This window comes from Dama dama, chromosome 12, assembly GCF_033118175.1.
Source record: "Dama dama isolate Ldn47 chromosome 12, ASM3311817v1, whole genome shotgun sequence".
Classification (NCBI taxonomy): domain Eukaryota; kingdom Metazoa; phylum Chordata; class Mammalia; order Artiodactyla; family Cervidae; genus Dama; species Dama dama.
This window is the reverse complement of record NC_083692.1, coordinates 65,338,063-65,354,725: the sequence shown is the minus strand read 5'-3', so window position 1 is coordinate 65,354,725 and position 16,663 is coordinate 65,338,063. Positions and strand designations below refer to the sequence as shown.

The 16,663-nt window shown below is 39.6% G+C and overlaps 1 protein-coding gene across 3 annotated transcripts in view; it reads right to left on the bottom strand.

Annotated features, from left to right (window-relative positions):
- The window catches only part of INO80 (INO80 complex ATPase subunit), a 120,064-nt gene that overhangs the window by 36,937 nt on the left and 66,464 nt on the right, over positions 1–16,663 (bottom strand). For all 3 annotated transcript variants that reach the window (XM_061157540.1, XM_061157541.1, XM_061157539.1), the window contains 2 exons: positions 6,458–6,598; positions 678–903 (listed from right to left, as the gene is read on the bottom strand). In XM_061157540.1, coding sequence (XP_061013523.1) covers positions 678–903; positions 6,458–6,598 — 367 coding nt within the window. The remainder of the gene's footprint in view (positions 1–677; positions 904–6,457; positions 6,599–16,663) is intronic.

Below are 16,663 nucleotides of genomic sequence, written 5' to 3'. Positions count from 1 at the left end.
AGTTGGACAACTGAAACAAACGTGGAAGCTTTAAGCTACTACTTCAGTATGCCAGCAGGTGTAACAAAGAACATGAGCTTATGAACCCTGTATTCAGTTTCCTTAAAAGTAGTCTCACTAAAGCAAAAATGAAAACCTAGTTTCCTTTCAACCCTCGACCTTGACCCTAGGAGGTCTGGGAATCCGCTAGCATTTTGGCACAAAACACTGTTTTTCTTCTGGTTATCATTCAGATCTCTAGTGCTTCGTGCAGGACACTGTTTATGCTACTTAAACTAGGCTTTCTGCTAGTGACGACATTCTCATTCATTCCATTGGCAAGGGCACAAGACAACTGTACTCATTCGACCTAAAGCCTTTCTTACCAAATTTATTTTCCTACACTCCCTGCACTGCAGCCCCATCCCTGCCCCAACTCCAGCTCCTGGCCACCAAAGAGTGGTACTCCTTTTTCTCTCAAAAGAGAGTATTTAGGCAGAAATCTAAAATAGATTTCTCTTTCCAGTCAAGTCACAAATTACTTAAGTATTCTTACCTATAGTCACTAAGGGTGAAAGAGGAAATGGAAACACCAAGAACTCTTGAATTCCAAATTTTGAAACCACTGCATGAAGTTAACACCCTGGCTCTTTCCTTGCCAAAGCCAAGAACATATGCCAAGAGAAAGGAGAACTCACCTGGAATTCTGATGAAAGACCAGCCATTCTGAGGCCTAATGCTCCACAGTCCTCCAGCTGGTTCTGGAAAGAACTGGGACCGTCGATTCAGCCAGTCTGCCGCAAGTTCAGGGGCCCCATTCAACAAACACTGCTTGGCTGCCAGACTCCCTCCTTCCTTCAGCACTCGCCGCTCATATTCTGCACTTCGGTCATTGCAGTAAGAATCCAATGGCACTGCGGTGACCTGCAGGGAAAGATTCACATGAGATGGTTCTTTCACATTTTCCACATGCACTAAGCCCTTTGGGAACTTTGACTTTTAAATCAGACTTACGTGGATAATTCTTAGGTAGTGGTTTTAAGTTCCCTCCTCTGACAAACTTAATAACTGACTTAGTGAGCTTCCCCAGGTAAAAGGCCAATCTCCATAACACGAACTTGCAACAAATTAAGGATCCAGAGACTGCTGGAGTTTGCAGGTAACTGGGATACCAGGTCAGGAGTAACTCTATCATATAGAGAGAGTCACTCTGCCATCTCCCTTCACTGCCAGACAGTGCTTTTGGCAAAGTTCTATAAGCCATACACAGTGTGGTGAGGCCACAAAGGGAGTGTGAGACAGCCATCACTAAAGAACTGAAGAGCATCTTCCTGGTGCATCGGAAGCTGTCTTCAACGCTTCTGTGGCGCAACGCCCAAGTTTATCAACATTTCTTTTTCCTCTTCCCTGACCAGGCTGCTTGCTGACTGACAAACCCAATGGAAGATAAGAGACTCCTTCTCTCAGGATATAAGCTGTGGGGAGCACTAGGTGGGAGGGAATGGAGAATACAGCTGCCAGAGAGTAATGAATTCATTTCTGGGCTAGGGCAGAGGCTTTGCACAAATTTTTATCTCACCACAAGATGCACCTACATTCAAATGCTGACCTCCAACAGAAAAGAAGTCTGTCAATTTAAAAACTTCAACTTTAATTCTTTTTTAATGACCTGAGTCTATTCCCACTCTAATAAGCAACTATGCATTCAATTGTCTGTGAATCATCTGATAAAAAGTCTGAGGTTACCTTTTATTAAAATTTGGAGGCTTTGATTATGTGTAAGCCCAGGTTGATAAAAAGGCTAAAGTCTCATTATTAGCAGAAAATTGCTCAGAAGAGTCATGGAGCTAGACCAAGAGATAGGAAGAATGTGGCTAGAAGGAACAAGGGCAGAGAGATGGGAGAGATCAGAACATAAAGTACTGTACCTAGTTATAAAGTCTTATTTCTATTATTTTTTAGAAGTTAGACATTTACAAAAATCTACCTTGCTACTAACTTTTCTATTTTTATGCTCATCAATATTTAGGGCAATGGTTGTCAAAAGAACCTTCTTGGGAGCTTATCTAATGTGTAGATTTTGATCCAGGTCTAAGGGAGGAGTCACTAGTTCTAGGTTACTGACATGCACCCAAGCATCTCATACTGCTTGTGGCAGGAGGAGAAGGGGGCAATGGAAGACAAAATGCTTGGATGGCATTCACTGACTCAACGGACATGCGTTTGAGCAAACTCCAGGAGATGGTGAAGGACAGGGAAGCCTGGCATGCTGCAGTTTATGGGGTCGCAAAGAGTCATGACTTAGCAACTGAACAACAAAGCCAAACCTTGAGAAATACTGCCTTGGAGCAGATAAATAAACAGATAGCTAACTATGAGGCCACTAACTGCTGGAAACTAGTAGTACTAGTGTTAGTCATTCAGTCATGTCTGACTTTTTGTGACTCTATGGACCGTAGCCCACCAGGCTCCTCTGTCCATGGGATTCTCCAGGCAAGAATACTAGAGTGGGCTGCCATGCCCTTCTCCGGGGGATCTTCCCGGCCCAGGGATTGAACCCAGGTCTCTCGCATTGCAGGCAGATTCTTTACCATCTGAGCCATCAGGGAAGCCCTGGTGGAAACCAGAGAATACCAAAACTGGAGAAAGAACATCATTTACCAATAACTAAAGAGCATACTACTCTGGCTTGCAGATGAAGCTAAACTGAGTTTGCTAGGAAGCAGTGCCATCTACGGTCCTGATGCAAAACTACAGTGGGTAGCCGGCTGGGACCCCACACTCCAAAACCTAGAAGTGTGAAGTGAAAGTTGCTGGGTTGTGTCCAACTGTTTGCAATCCCATGGACTAGTCCATGGAATTCTCCAGGCCAGAATACTGGAGTGGGTAGCCATTCCCTTCTCCAGAGGATCTTCCAAACCCAGGGATCGAACACAGGTCTCCCACATTGCAGGCGGATTCTTTACCAGCTGAGCTACCAGGGAAGCCCCCAAAACCTAGAATGGCACAGGCATAAATCAATTTACCGAGACAGTGCTAAGAACAGATTTTGGTAACCTCATATCACATTAACCCACTCCAAAAGGAGTTTGTTCTCTTGCTTTCAAGTTATCCATTTTTTCCCACTGGAAGTTGAGCACAGGCAAGTAAAGACTAAAAGCACAAGGCAGATGATTAAAAGTTTTACACTCAAAGATGACCACTTTAATTTTCTTTAAATTTTACTGAAGTATAGTTGATTTATAATGTGTTAATTTCTGCTGTATAGCAAAGTGATTCAGTTATACATATATAGATATATTCTTTTCCATTACGGTTTATCACAGGATATTGAATACAGCTCCTGTGCTATACAGTTGGCCCTTGCTGATATCCATCCTATGTATAAAATAATTTGCACCTGCTAATCCCAAACTCCCAATCCTTTCCTTCCTCCCCCTTCTCCCTTGCTCTTTTTTTTTTTTAAGAAAAGCAGAACATACATTGGAATTATATAAAAACTTTGGGCCCATGTTCTTGATATGAAAAATCAAAAGCTAGAAAATCATGAAGGAACAAGGTGAAAACAGTGACACAGGAAAGAATGTTTTTCCTGTCTGAACTCATTTCTAGACACTCTTTTATAGTTTAAAAACAAAACAACTTTTTCTAGTTATAAACGTTCGCCTATTTTCCAATTTTATTTTGCTGACAGCCTTCTAAATTCAGGATTAAAAACTAGCAGGTTCCGAAGGCACAGCTCGTAGTGAAATATTTTTTAATGTTTTGTTAAGCTTACTTGGCAGGAGCCCTGAATTGAGATATATACAGAATCACAGAATGTCATGCTTTAAGTACATAAGCAGTGAACCCACGAGGTCTACAAGGAAGCAAACATGTCCATTTCTACTTAAATCATGCCTTCCAAGTCAGCTCTATCCTAAACAGCCCACCTCCACCCATTCTGTCCACCCCAAGCAGCCTTCCCAACTGCTCAGAAGCAGGGGAGATGAAGTATGACATACCATTCCTGCCTCCCCACAAATGGAAATGCACACTCCCTTTCGTCTCACATGAGCTGACCCCTGTTGCTTGCTTCATTAACTTCCTAAACTCTAGTGTATTTAGGGGCTGCCTCCTCAAGCATTCAGCGCGTCCTTCCTGAGGACATGTAGATTCCTGCTCTAGCTCTAAGAAGCGTGACCGCTCCAAGCGCTTTAGTTTTTTGGTATGATGAATTCCCAGGGTCTTAGTTTATTAACCTTGCACAACGATTTCCTCAGCTAATGATAATTCCTTCCTTAGTGACACAGTTCTTCCTGAACTGACCCTAAAGTTTTCATGGCATGTGCCATGGAAATTAATTTGTCTTAACTCAAGGCCAGGGTTGAGGCTTCAAAGGAAATCAGTTCCTCTCCACCACAGATAGGTTAGAAATCAATATAATTTAAGTATCTCATGAAATGTTGCCTTACTCACACCCCAGGCCAGATCTGAAGACGTGTATAAAACATTCAGACAGGTTAAAAACTTTTCTTCTCATCCTTGTAACTATGGTGTGATTACTCCCATTTCATATTTAGCACAAGCTACTGAAGAAACTCTACAAACAAGTTATGGGAAGAGGGGCCGAAAAGGAAAGGGTGCTGGAGAGGAACCTTCAGCCAGGTGAGAAAAGCTTTCTCTTGCTTCCTGCTTGCCCCACACCTTTATACAATTATAGTCTTCTTCAAGTTACTACTGCTTTTTAGGGAAATATCAGTACCAGACATGATAGTTCAGACTTCAGGCTCCTCAGAAATAATAACTAGAACAGTGGGAATTTTCATGTGTAAATATGTCAGGAAAGTGGGATTATTCTTCAGAGTGGTTGGCTACAGAGCTCCAAGTGGTATAAATGAAAAATTTTACGTCCATAAATGCAATTACAGTCCAGGGCAGTTCACTCTTTATTGGCTCCATAAAACATGGGGAATATGAGAAGTACAAATGTCCTGACAACCCTCTCTCAAAAATCCAGACTTCCTCTTATAGGTCTCTCTGTATACGCTACAGATTAGAATAAAAAAAAAAGGAAACAACTACACAACTATGAAGCCTGAAGGCTGCTTTCTATGGAAGCACTTGGCTTTAAATGTTGCGTAGAAAAAGTGCTTTTCCCTACATCAATTTAAGCTTCAAATACCAAGAATGCTTTGGAAGAACTAGGTACATACAAAACCCAAATACTTTCTGGACAACATAAATCAAACAAAGTTGATCATGGTAAGAGAATCACGTTTGTGTAGCACAGGATCAGCAAAGAAATTCAGGCAGGCAGGAATCAACGGGCCTCAGTACTATCATCTCATTTCCACCTGTCATCTTTCTTTGGACCCTATGCCAGATTCTGACCTTTGATAACTTAATAAAGTAAGGATGTAAGCTTATATAAACAGTGGTAGAGAAACATCACAAAGAAGCTTTAAAGTCTTCACGGTCTTTGAATGGAACTATGAAAACAGTAGTCTTGCTAGGATAAGTGGCGAAAACAAGATTAAAACACAGAAGGGTAAGAAAAGTCAACTTCTTAGTGTGTCCTGGGCTAACTGAAAGCTGCCCCTTAAAGCAAATGGAAACAAGCTGGAAAGACAGAAGCTAGTTTTTGCTCTAACAGCAGTCTGGCCACATCTCTACTTTGCCCCCTCCCTTCATGTACTTCTTTGTGGTTCTAAGAGAGCTTCTGCCTGGCTCTGATCAGAAAGACATGAAAGAGTGGAAGATGTAAGCAAAGTAAACAGCCGCAGTGTTCCGGGAGAGCCTTTGCAGCGACACTGTCAGCTATCACCAGAGGGCCCTGTTTTGATAAACAGGGTATTAGGAAGGATCTAACAGCTGTTTAAAGTTGAAGCCACAATAGAAATTACTCCCAATCTACAAGTAAGACTACAACTACTGAATGGAAGATATGGCACAATAGTCACTTTTCAGAGGGATCATACTCGTGAAGGATAGTCCATGCAGGGCTTCTGAAGAAAGCTAAGAAGTTTCTTGATGCTGGAGTGTTAGGTTTCCCTTTGTTATATGGAGTCTATACCAAGGCGATAAGGCCAGATCAAATCTCCCTCCCAATCTGGCCCCAGTCTCTGAAAAACCTTCAAAAACCTCAACACAGGTGACAAATGGCTCCCTCTCCTTTTCAAATATTCCAATGTCTCTGTCCCTGCTACTGGCTGGGAATCCACCTGACAGATGGCCTGCTCCCATGGTAGTTTAGAACCCTGGACTAAATAAGAGGAACTACACAGACACAACATCAGAGAAAGAAGCTACTTCTAGCTGCCATACAACGGTTCTCAAAACAACACAATTCAAAGTGAGGGATACTGTTTTAGAAAAGCTAGGACCACAGATTCTCTTTCTAAATACTGAGCATTCTCGTTAAGACATGGACCCCCTGAAAACTGGTTTATTTCTTTAAACACCACCTATTTTATTGCTTCTCTACTGCGGCACTTACTCGTGGACTGGCCACACACAAAAAAGATGGCAGCTCAGTGAGCAGGCAGCAACGAAGCGAGGAGGTAGCTGATCTCCGCTGATGGATGACCTGGTCTGAATAGCCACTCACTGCTTTACAGTGGCTGCTGAAAACCAAAGACTACAAAACAAAAACGCAAATTAGTGCTATTGACAATTGTTTAATGTAAGCAAAACTGAAAAAAAGTCACAGTCAAGATTCATGCTAACTGTGCAAAGTGTGCTTTTATCAGTGTACTTTAAGTAAATGTCACCTCTAATTCTACTTTTTTCTGGAAGTGAATGCTGTTTATCATAAATAGTTACAGCAAAATTTTCATTAGACAAAACAACATTTTGTGTATCTCAGGGGAAAATTGGTTCATTGTTAAACTGTAGATACAAACCCATATTTTGAGTTAAAAATGATGACCAACAATATTTCCTCCCAAATTATTTTAGGCAGATGAGTTTAGTATTACATGTGTGTACTAACAATGGAGTATAGTTCTAGCAAGGCTAGATGTTCTGTTTATTTGGAGACATCAATACAAGTGGTCAGGAACAAGGAACAGTATCTCTTTAGTTTTTCTAACTACCATTTAAAAAATTAAATCCTTTAAAACTTACATTACTGTATGAATTTATTTTAAGAGAAGTAAAGCTCATGTTAAAGCTTCAGTTTGCAGTCATTCATATGAAAGATTTTTAAGTATGGAATGTTCATATACAAAGAATCAGTCAGTGAGATTAGAGCATTGTATATTGTAGATGTAGCTCTTTCTTCAGTTCAACGTTAGACATTTTATCTCCGGATCTTCGTTCTTGATTATTTCATTTATCTGTCTTACTGGTTTCTCAAGGCAAGTTAGTATGCAAATAACCATATGAATGAAGATAATACAAAAAACTGCAAGAACAGTAACCAGGACCCACTGCAGAAGAATAACAGTTATAATTCCAGTACCAAGGGTCCAGTACCAAATCTCCTCAGAGCCTCTTTGTATGTATCTTCTCCTAAAGTACATGGGTTCTTTAGGATCACAGTTTGAAAGACGCCATCTCAAGTGTCTAGGAAGACAAGTACATCATAATCCACTTTAAAGAAGCAATCAGCATCTTCTAAATAACAGTCATGAACAAACTGAGAGGCTTTAACTGCTTCCTGCAGGGTTGGGATGCCTTTAGTGACTTCTAATCACACAATTTGGAAGTCTTTACAACCTTTTATTACAATGCTGGACTCATGTAGCTTTGACAGGTTTGGTAATTTTCTCCAGATGTTAAGGTCCAAACATTAACCAGGAAATAATATTAATCTTCTGCTATCCTTTTTCAATAATAATTGTATTCTCTTTACGTTGGCTAGCATCTGCACTGAGGTTTATCCACCTTTCTACATATTTATCTCCATTATCATCTGAATGCCTGATGATCATTATGAAGATAAATAGACCAGGTGCCACCCTGTTCTTTCAATATTGAATACTGACAAGTTAGGATCAATTACAAATAAAAAGCCTTATTGCTGACACAGTTGAAGGTTAAAAAAAAAAATACACACACAGAGCCAATTTTCTTGTTTTTTTTTTTGGAAGTTCACTTCTGACTATTAGTAACAGTTCTTGCCCCTCCAGGGATGAAGATGACATAAGCCTAGCAACTGCTGCTCATCTGTAGTATTTCAAGGCTGCTAGCTGCGGTGTCCACCACCACCCAGGTGGCTGAGATGGCAGCAGTGGTGGGCCTAAAGACTTTTGAATTCTTTACTAGCTTTTAAAGACCAGTATCTGAACAGTTTTGTCAGTCAAGAATCTCTTAAAGTCAACCTCATTTTCAGTATTCTTAAATGGCAAAATCCAACAGGTAAGAGAGGAAAAGAATGACTATTTCCTTCAATTATTTTCTCTTCGACACTGTACCTATTAATAAGAAAGGGATACAACAGTCACTATAGGGAGTCTTTTAAACATACTATTTTGCTTGTGATACCTTTCTAGAAAAAGGTCTAATAATTTTATTTCTGGGGTGGTCATTCCTAAATTAAGATGTGTTCATTTGTCTTATCTCAGCTAGGTTAAGATGGGATTCTCATTTGGAGTCACTAAATGAAGGTGATCTACAGCTGATTCCAGATTTAAAAAATAATTCACAAGTTTAAAATGCTCAACATACACAAGGCTTAGCTTTTAAGAAACTCTGACTACTCCTAGTACATTTCACTCATCTATACTTTTCTAGATTATTTTCTCTTAATACTGGTTTTATTACATCTTCCCTAGTACAGGTGGTCTTTGGTACCATGCTGCCTCATTTTCTTCACACAATGACATGAAGGGCTAGGTACTGCTAGATACAGAAAAATTGAGTGCTTAATACAGGAGAACATAAAGGACACCTTAGGCACTGCTGTGTGGGATATGGGTGGGTGGGTGGTACAGAAAAAAAGGTTTATTACTTTCTCGGTCTATTTTGGCCTAAAACAGAGTAGAAAAAAAGAATGCCACACAATGAGATGTGACTTGGTAATAAAGTGGTCACAGGTTTTGCTCTTCTGTTGTCCCTTCCTCATGTCCCAGACTATCTCATTACTCTGCAGGCAGTGGCAATTGTGTGTCTTGCTGCCAGCACCATAATATGCACACAAGTGAAGGCAGGCTTCGTTAAAGTCTTCTGGCACCATGCAAGTCTCAAGCGAAAATCACAAAGCAGTATGATAGGCCCCACAGCAGCATACTTCTTGCCACAGTGTAGCAGAGAACACACTGTTATCTGTGTTTTCCCCTCAGATACAGACTTGCCCACTTAACAAGGAGCCATATTTTGTTTTCCATGTCTTATTTAGAATTAAAAAGAGTACTTATGCTAATGTTAGGTCTTCATTACTTAGAAATTAACTTTCTGCTTTTGCTCTTAAAAAACACATCAAACTCAGATATAGAGAAATTGTCTCACTTAAAATGAAAGGGCACAGTGTTTACAGACCAATTGCTAAGATTACATGGATTCTATTTTCACAGATGGAAATACAGAAAATCTCTGAAAACAAAGGTTTTCCAGAGCTTTCCACAAGGGGTGCTGGCAGCTCTCATGATTTCAGGAAATGATGATATAGAATACTGCAGTTGCAAATTAACATCTAGCAGAGGAGTTTTTGGAAACTTCCTGTTTGGGAGATTCTTCATCATTAGCCATTCAAAGCTCTCTAAGCATTCAATAGAGTACAGTGTTTAAAACTTAAAAAAAACACATCACTTTTTCCAAAACAACTCTTTATGTTTAGATTCTTTTGTGTATTTTAAACTGCAAAATCTGAAATGCCCTCAATTTCTATGAGTTAGCTGGCTCACTAGAGTTGTAGTAAGCCAGTTAACTCATATAATACCTAAGCAGACCATTACCATGACAACAGTTTCACAGAGACTGGGATAGGAAATGAAATCGACATTGTATCCTTTCTGCCAATCACCATTTTTAATGTATTATTTAACTGGATATAGTATAAAATCTGTTCTGCCTCCCCGAAAGATGGCTCAATGGTATATTTCCTACAGATTCTGGTTTTTGTCTTTAGTCTTCAAAGCAAAATAAGATTAAAAAGGAAAAAAAAAAAGATTCATGTGTGTGAGACTTGCACTCTAACCCTCTCTGGTGAGAGACCACATTGGGGAGGGAGGTATGTGAGAATGAATTCACAAAAGTTCTGAACTAAATACTCATTGAACTCTTGAACTCATCACCAGTAAAGCAGGGTACAGAACAATGAGGGTTAGTGGCTTCTGTTATCACAAGCATCACAAAAAAAGGATAATCAGAAAAGCACTTACATCAAGTAAAAGATTTTAAAAGGTCCTAACTTCACTTTCACTTTTCACTTTCATGCATTGGAGAAGGAAATGGCAACCCACTCCAGTGTTCTTGCCTGGAGAATCCCAGGGACAGAGGAGCCTGGTGGGCTGCCGTCTATGGGGTTGCACAGAGTTGGACACGACTGAAGTGACTTAGCAGCAGCAGCAGCAGCAGCAGCAATTTTGTTCAAAATACTCCTAAAGTGTCATCTGATCTGTGTCCCTAGCCTAGTTTTTAGTTCCTTGATGTTTTTGTATACCCCCCAAAGCCAGTATTATGAGAATGGTACTTCTTCGAACTCTGTAACACAGGATTCAAATTTAACATTCACTGCTGGGTAAGAAGAAGCGTTTTACAGGTATACTCAGTGGGAAAAAAAGAGCTTCCCACTGTTAAGATTCATTCACATCCACGAGTGGCAAGAAAGATGGGAGGATTGGATTAGACTGCTGAATATAACTTAGGTAATATGTGATTTAAAGATAGACTACCAAGAAAAAGATGATAACATGTAGGTAAGTCAACATTCATTAACTTCCTCCTCAGAGGAATAAGAAAAAAGCGTTCACCTTGATCTGATGATAGGAAGCTGTATTTAGGAGATAGGCTGCTGGAATAATACCTACTACTATTTATAACATAAAATACATGAAGGCACAGAAGAGAACGAAAAAAAGGGTTTTCTGCAATAAGAGGATAAAAGTGAATATGGAAAAAATTACTTCAAAGTTAATCTGATAGCTCCAAAGGAATTTTATTCAGAATTATTATTTGAGGGCTTCCTTGGTGGCTCAGTGGTGGAGAGTCCACCTGCTAATACAGGAGACAGGGGTTTGACCCCTGATCTGCGAGGATCCCACATGCCATGGTGCTACTAAGCCTGTGCACAATTACTGAGCCTGTGCTCCAGAGCCTAGAAGCCACAACTACTGAAGTCCAGACATCCTAGAGCCCGTGCTCTGCGACAAGAGAAGCCACAGCGATAAGTCTATGCACAACTAGAGAGCAGTCCCCACTCTCTGCAACTAGAGAAAAGTCTGCACAGCAATGAAGACCCAGTACAGCCAAAAATAAAAATTATAAAAAAGTTATTATTTGAATAGTGTAAGATAAAGTATCCTGGCACTCACTTTCAATTTTAGCATTTCCCTTTGTCTCTTCTCTCAGGTTTGTTTGCTTGAGAATAATCCCCAATTTACTTTTAAGACTGATTTTGAACATGGAATAAGGATTCATGTTTTCCCATCAAAACATTGAAACAAATTTGCATTTACTATGCATACAAAACTAGGGCACTCTACTTCATAGTATCACAAAAGGAAGCAAAAGCAAAACAAAGGAGCTGGATATAGCATCTCTACAGCATTATGTTTCCAAATAATCAAAGTTACATAATCAGAACTAAGTAGGCAAATCAAATGAAAATGCAAGATAAAAGAACAGAGCCTGCAATGAAAAAAAATTGTTCACAAAGAGTTAGGGCTTACGAGCAATGAATTTTGGCTGAAGATAAATGGCATATATTATACTGTATTAATGGTTTCCCCAGCTGACATTTGCTGTGGCTAACAAAACTGTGGACAGACAGGTAACATGGAGAGCAGGGAGTGATGATGCCAGCATCCCTACCAATTTAAGAACTTTCATAGTATCACAGTCAGAACTCATCTATCGCCTAAGCTGAAATCTCACAACAGAGAATACCAAACCAAACTTACTAATGAAGTAACTAAAATAAAAGGCACTGAGGCTCCTCCATACTCTCTCTGCTGAATCACTCACTCTGGGGTAAGCCAGCTGCCACATCATGAGGACACTGAAGCAGCCCCATGGAGAAGTCCACATTTCAAGGAACTGAGTCCTCCAGGCAAAGTGGGCACCAAAATACCAGGCATATAAGTGAGCTGGTACTATGGCTCCAGTCAATCGTTCAGGTAACTGCAGCCCTAGCTGATATCCTGACTGCAACTTCCTAAGATTTTCTGAGTTGGAACCACCTACCTAAGCGGCTCCCAAGTTTATGACCAACAGAAACTATGAGATATTAAAAATGTTCACTGTTCTAGGCTGCTAGGCTTTTGGGTAATTTGTTTTATAGGTATAGATAACTATTAAAACTACAGGGGTAATATCCACAATTGACACCCTTTTTGCAATTACTCTTTGAGATGTCTAAAAATTAGCTTCTTTCTGCTGGTATATGGAGAAGGCAATGGCAACCCCATTCCAGGACTCTTGCCTGGAAAATCCCAAGGACGGACGAGCCTGGTAGGCTGCAGTCCATGGGGTCGCTAGGAGTCAGACACGACTGAGCAACTTCACTTTCACTTTTCACTTTCATGCATTGGAGAAGGAAATGGCAACCCACTCCAGTGTTCTTGCCTGGAGAATCCCAGGGATGGGGGAGCCTGATGGGCTGCTGTCTATGGGGTCACACAGAGTCGGACACGACTGAAGCGACTTGGCAGCAGCAGCAGTAGCTGCTGGTATATTTCTTACTCCCAAGAAATGCCTCTAGATCTCAGCTCAAATGCATGGCAAAAATAACCAATGTGCAATAAACTCAATGCATGACCAAACAAGTTACCAATGCCACCCGTATTTCCCAACCTCCAAGGAAAGTTAGAACTCTTCAGAAAATTTTAAGTAGAGAGAAAGATTATACTTCTAATTTTAAGTTGGAGGACATTCCCTCAGATAAGAACACATACAAAATACCAAAGGGGAAAAAAAAACATCCCACTGATCCAGTGGCTAAGATTCGAGTTCTCAATGCAGGGGGCCTGAGTTCAATCTCTGGTCAGGGAACTAGATTCCACATGCCACAGCAAAATGTTCACATGTTGCAGCTAAGGATCCCCACACATGCAACAAAAATCGAAGATCCCAAGTGCTGCAACTATGACCTGGCACAGCCAAATAAATTAAAAAAAAGAAAAAAAGACAGAATTGAGGAATTTTTTTCCTTTGGCCATGCCACTTGGCATGTGGATCTTAGTTCTCTAACCAGGGATTCACCTCCTCCATTGGAAGACGGAGTCATAACCACTGGACCGACAGGGAAGTCCACCAAAAATGGCAGAATTATTTACAAGCATTTTTTTTTTTTAATGTTCAGCTTGGTTTCAGTCTTTCTGGATCTTGTAAAATATTCTTTGTGTTTGAGAAGTAGCTTTCTATTAATTAAAGAGCGTCTACCTGAACACTGGTTCTCTACCATGTAAAAAGGACAGTTAATCACTTTCGCTTCCTTTATCAATCATCTTTCTTATATGTTTGATTTCCCTTTTAACTGCCTTCTTGCTTTTTCGTCTTCTAATCTGAGTCTCCTTTCTCTTACAAACCTCAGCTTTATCCCAACTGTCTCTCCTGAAAGGTCTTCCTATTCTTTTTAATTGTCATACTTCATTACCCACTTCCTAACCAGAATCTCTCTCCTTGTAAATTCCTGCACCTGGGTCTTCTCTATTCTCCCTGCACTCATAACATCAAAGAGCTCCTAATCTCACTCTTAAGTGTTCACCTGGAACTTTAGTTTAATACTCTCTTTATCACAGATCCCCATGTCCAATCTTTCCTGTTGTCATAATCTTAAGATTAGTCATCTAATACCAGTGGCAGAGATCTCCACTAATGAGCTGGAGATCACTCACTAATGAGTGATTTAATAGCCTTCCTAAAACCAACTACCAGATTATTCCTTCCCAAAGCTTGACAGTAGCCATCAAAACTTTATCCCCCCAGGATTACAACTGTAGCATCTACTGAAGAAGGTGAGCCAAAAAAGGTTGAAACTCCTGGTTTAACATCTACATCCCAACAGACTGGCATTCAAAGATTTCTTTGGAAGAAAGGTGACTTACTTATCCAGCCTTTTTTCTCACCACTGCTCTTTATTTTGGCTCAAATCTTTAACTTGGAATATTCTTCCTCCTATCTAGGTCCCTACCACCCAAGATCCAATTTTAAGAAATACCATTTCTATAAAAGAGGTTTTTTTTTTGTTCGTTTTAACCTAAAGTGATCCTCCATCCTGAACTTTACCACTAGTCATCTACTATCATTTTGGCAGTGTAATTATTTCTTCAATGCTGATCTTGACTCATTTTTTATTTCTAAAGTCCTTTTAATTTTGTGCATGTCTTTTTACTACATGCATGAATGATTTTTTAAACTAGAAAATAGAGACTATGATTGTTAACACACCTCGCCCACAATAGGCACTGATGCGCGACAGGTTCAAAAACCACATTAATTACAGGACTTTCTCTTTGCAGGAGTAGACTGCCATTGGGAGAAGACTACTCTGAAGGAGCATTAGAAAAACCCAACCTTAAGCCAAGATCACATTTCTACCCCTGGAGATTCTTTCAATCAACAAGCTCTTCTGATACACATACAAATAATGGATCCATTTGAATGCTCAATCTCGTTGGCCCTTGGGATCAAGCAAGTGAAAACAGCAGGAGAGAAATGGTGAAGAGTGTGTGGGGAACAAAAAAAGGAGTACTTTCTCCTGTAAACAGTTCTCTTCTCTATTAACATTTCTTACTCAATTAGGCTTCTTTTGCTGTCTAGGTCAGTCGTCTCCAGAGATATTACAGCAAGCTTCACAATGTAAATAATATTAATATGTTATTTGTGTATCATTTTAAATGAAATAATACACAGGTACTGGCAAAATGGATAAAAATGTTTTAATAATAGGGGGGCATAATCAAGGCACACGAGGCTAGTAGTATTGCTGGAAAAAGTTTAAACTAAGACAGATGAGCTGATTCTAAATTTACATGATAATGCAAAGGGCCAAGAACAGTAAAGGCAATATTGAAGAAAAACAAAGACAGAGGACCTGTGCTACCAGTTTCAAGCCTTATCATGGAGCTAAAATTATTAAGATAACTGGTGCTGGTCAAGGACAGACTAATGGACTAATAGGATAGAGCACGATGAGAAACAGGCCTACACATATACAGCCACCTGTTTGACAAAAGAGAAGCTGTAGTGCAACAAGGATGGTCTTTTCAACAAAAGAAGTTGGGTCAAATGGATATGCATATCTGTAAGTAAAAAGAAATGACAACCCATAACATACACTAAAAACCCAGTTTCTTTGTAGATTTGAATGGTAAATCAAAAAAATTTTTGGACAAAAACAGAATAATCTTCACAACCTTGATAAAGACAAAGATTTCACAAGACACAAAAAATGCTAACAATTCAACAGAAGACAGTACTGAGAGTGAAAAAGTAACTAATAGGTAGAACAGAAAAACAAGCAAGTGTCTTGAAGAAGCATTTCACAAAGGAGGTTATCCAAATGGCCAATGAGCATTAGAAAAGGTATTCAATATCATTATTCATAAGGGAAATGTAATTTAAAGACACAGTGAGATACTATCACATAGAAGGACTAGAATGAGCAGACAAAACAATGTCACACGACTTGTGCACTTTCCTATATGTATGTTAATATCTCTAGGATAGCCAAGGCAACAAGAGAAAGGCTAGAATTTTTAATATATTATACCTATTACTTTCTTCCTGTTTTTCTAATCACCTGGGCCTGTTATCTACTAATGGAAAGCAAACAGTCATATTTCCAGAATCAACTTAGTTACTTCTTAGATTCTTGAATTCAAATGGTTATTAATTAATATCATGAGAAAAAAATTTTAACACTCTAATCATTGACTAGGGTACTTCCTGCCCTCTCAAGCTTTAACGACCCGTTTTAACTGACATAATTATATGTCAGTCTTTTCCTAATTTTTCAAGACTTTTCTTGTCCTTCCTGAAGTTCTAATTCACCATAGCAATGACAGCAAATGCCTTTCAAGTCCTATTTTCAGGACATAGGCTGAAACTAGTAAGCACAGTTATAAGTTTGCTTCCTGTTAAAATAAAATTTTTCCCTCTGATTCCACAGTAGTAGCATCCCTGTATAAGCAAAGGGATTTTCAGAAAATCTGTAAACTGTATTAATAATGCCAGAATTTTTCTGTAGGTCTCAATGACAACAAACAAGTCATGTCAGGAAAAGGCACAAGGCACATACAAGATGAGTTTATCAACACAAACAACAAACAGAAAGAATTCAAGACAGGGGACTTCCCTGTGGTGGTTAAGAAGCCACCTTTCAAGGTAGGGGACACGGGCTTGATCCCTGGTCGGGGAACTAAGATCCTACATGCTGTGAGGCAACTAAGCCCTCGTGCCACAACTAGAGAGAAGTCCATGCACCACAAGGATAGATCCCACATATGACAACTAAGACCTGATGCAGCCAAAAATAAATAAAAGAATCCGAGACCTTGTATTTAAATCCTATCAACAAATCCAAACATTATCAAGACAG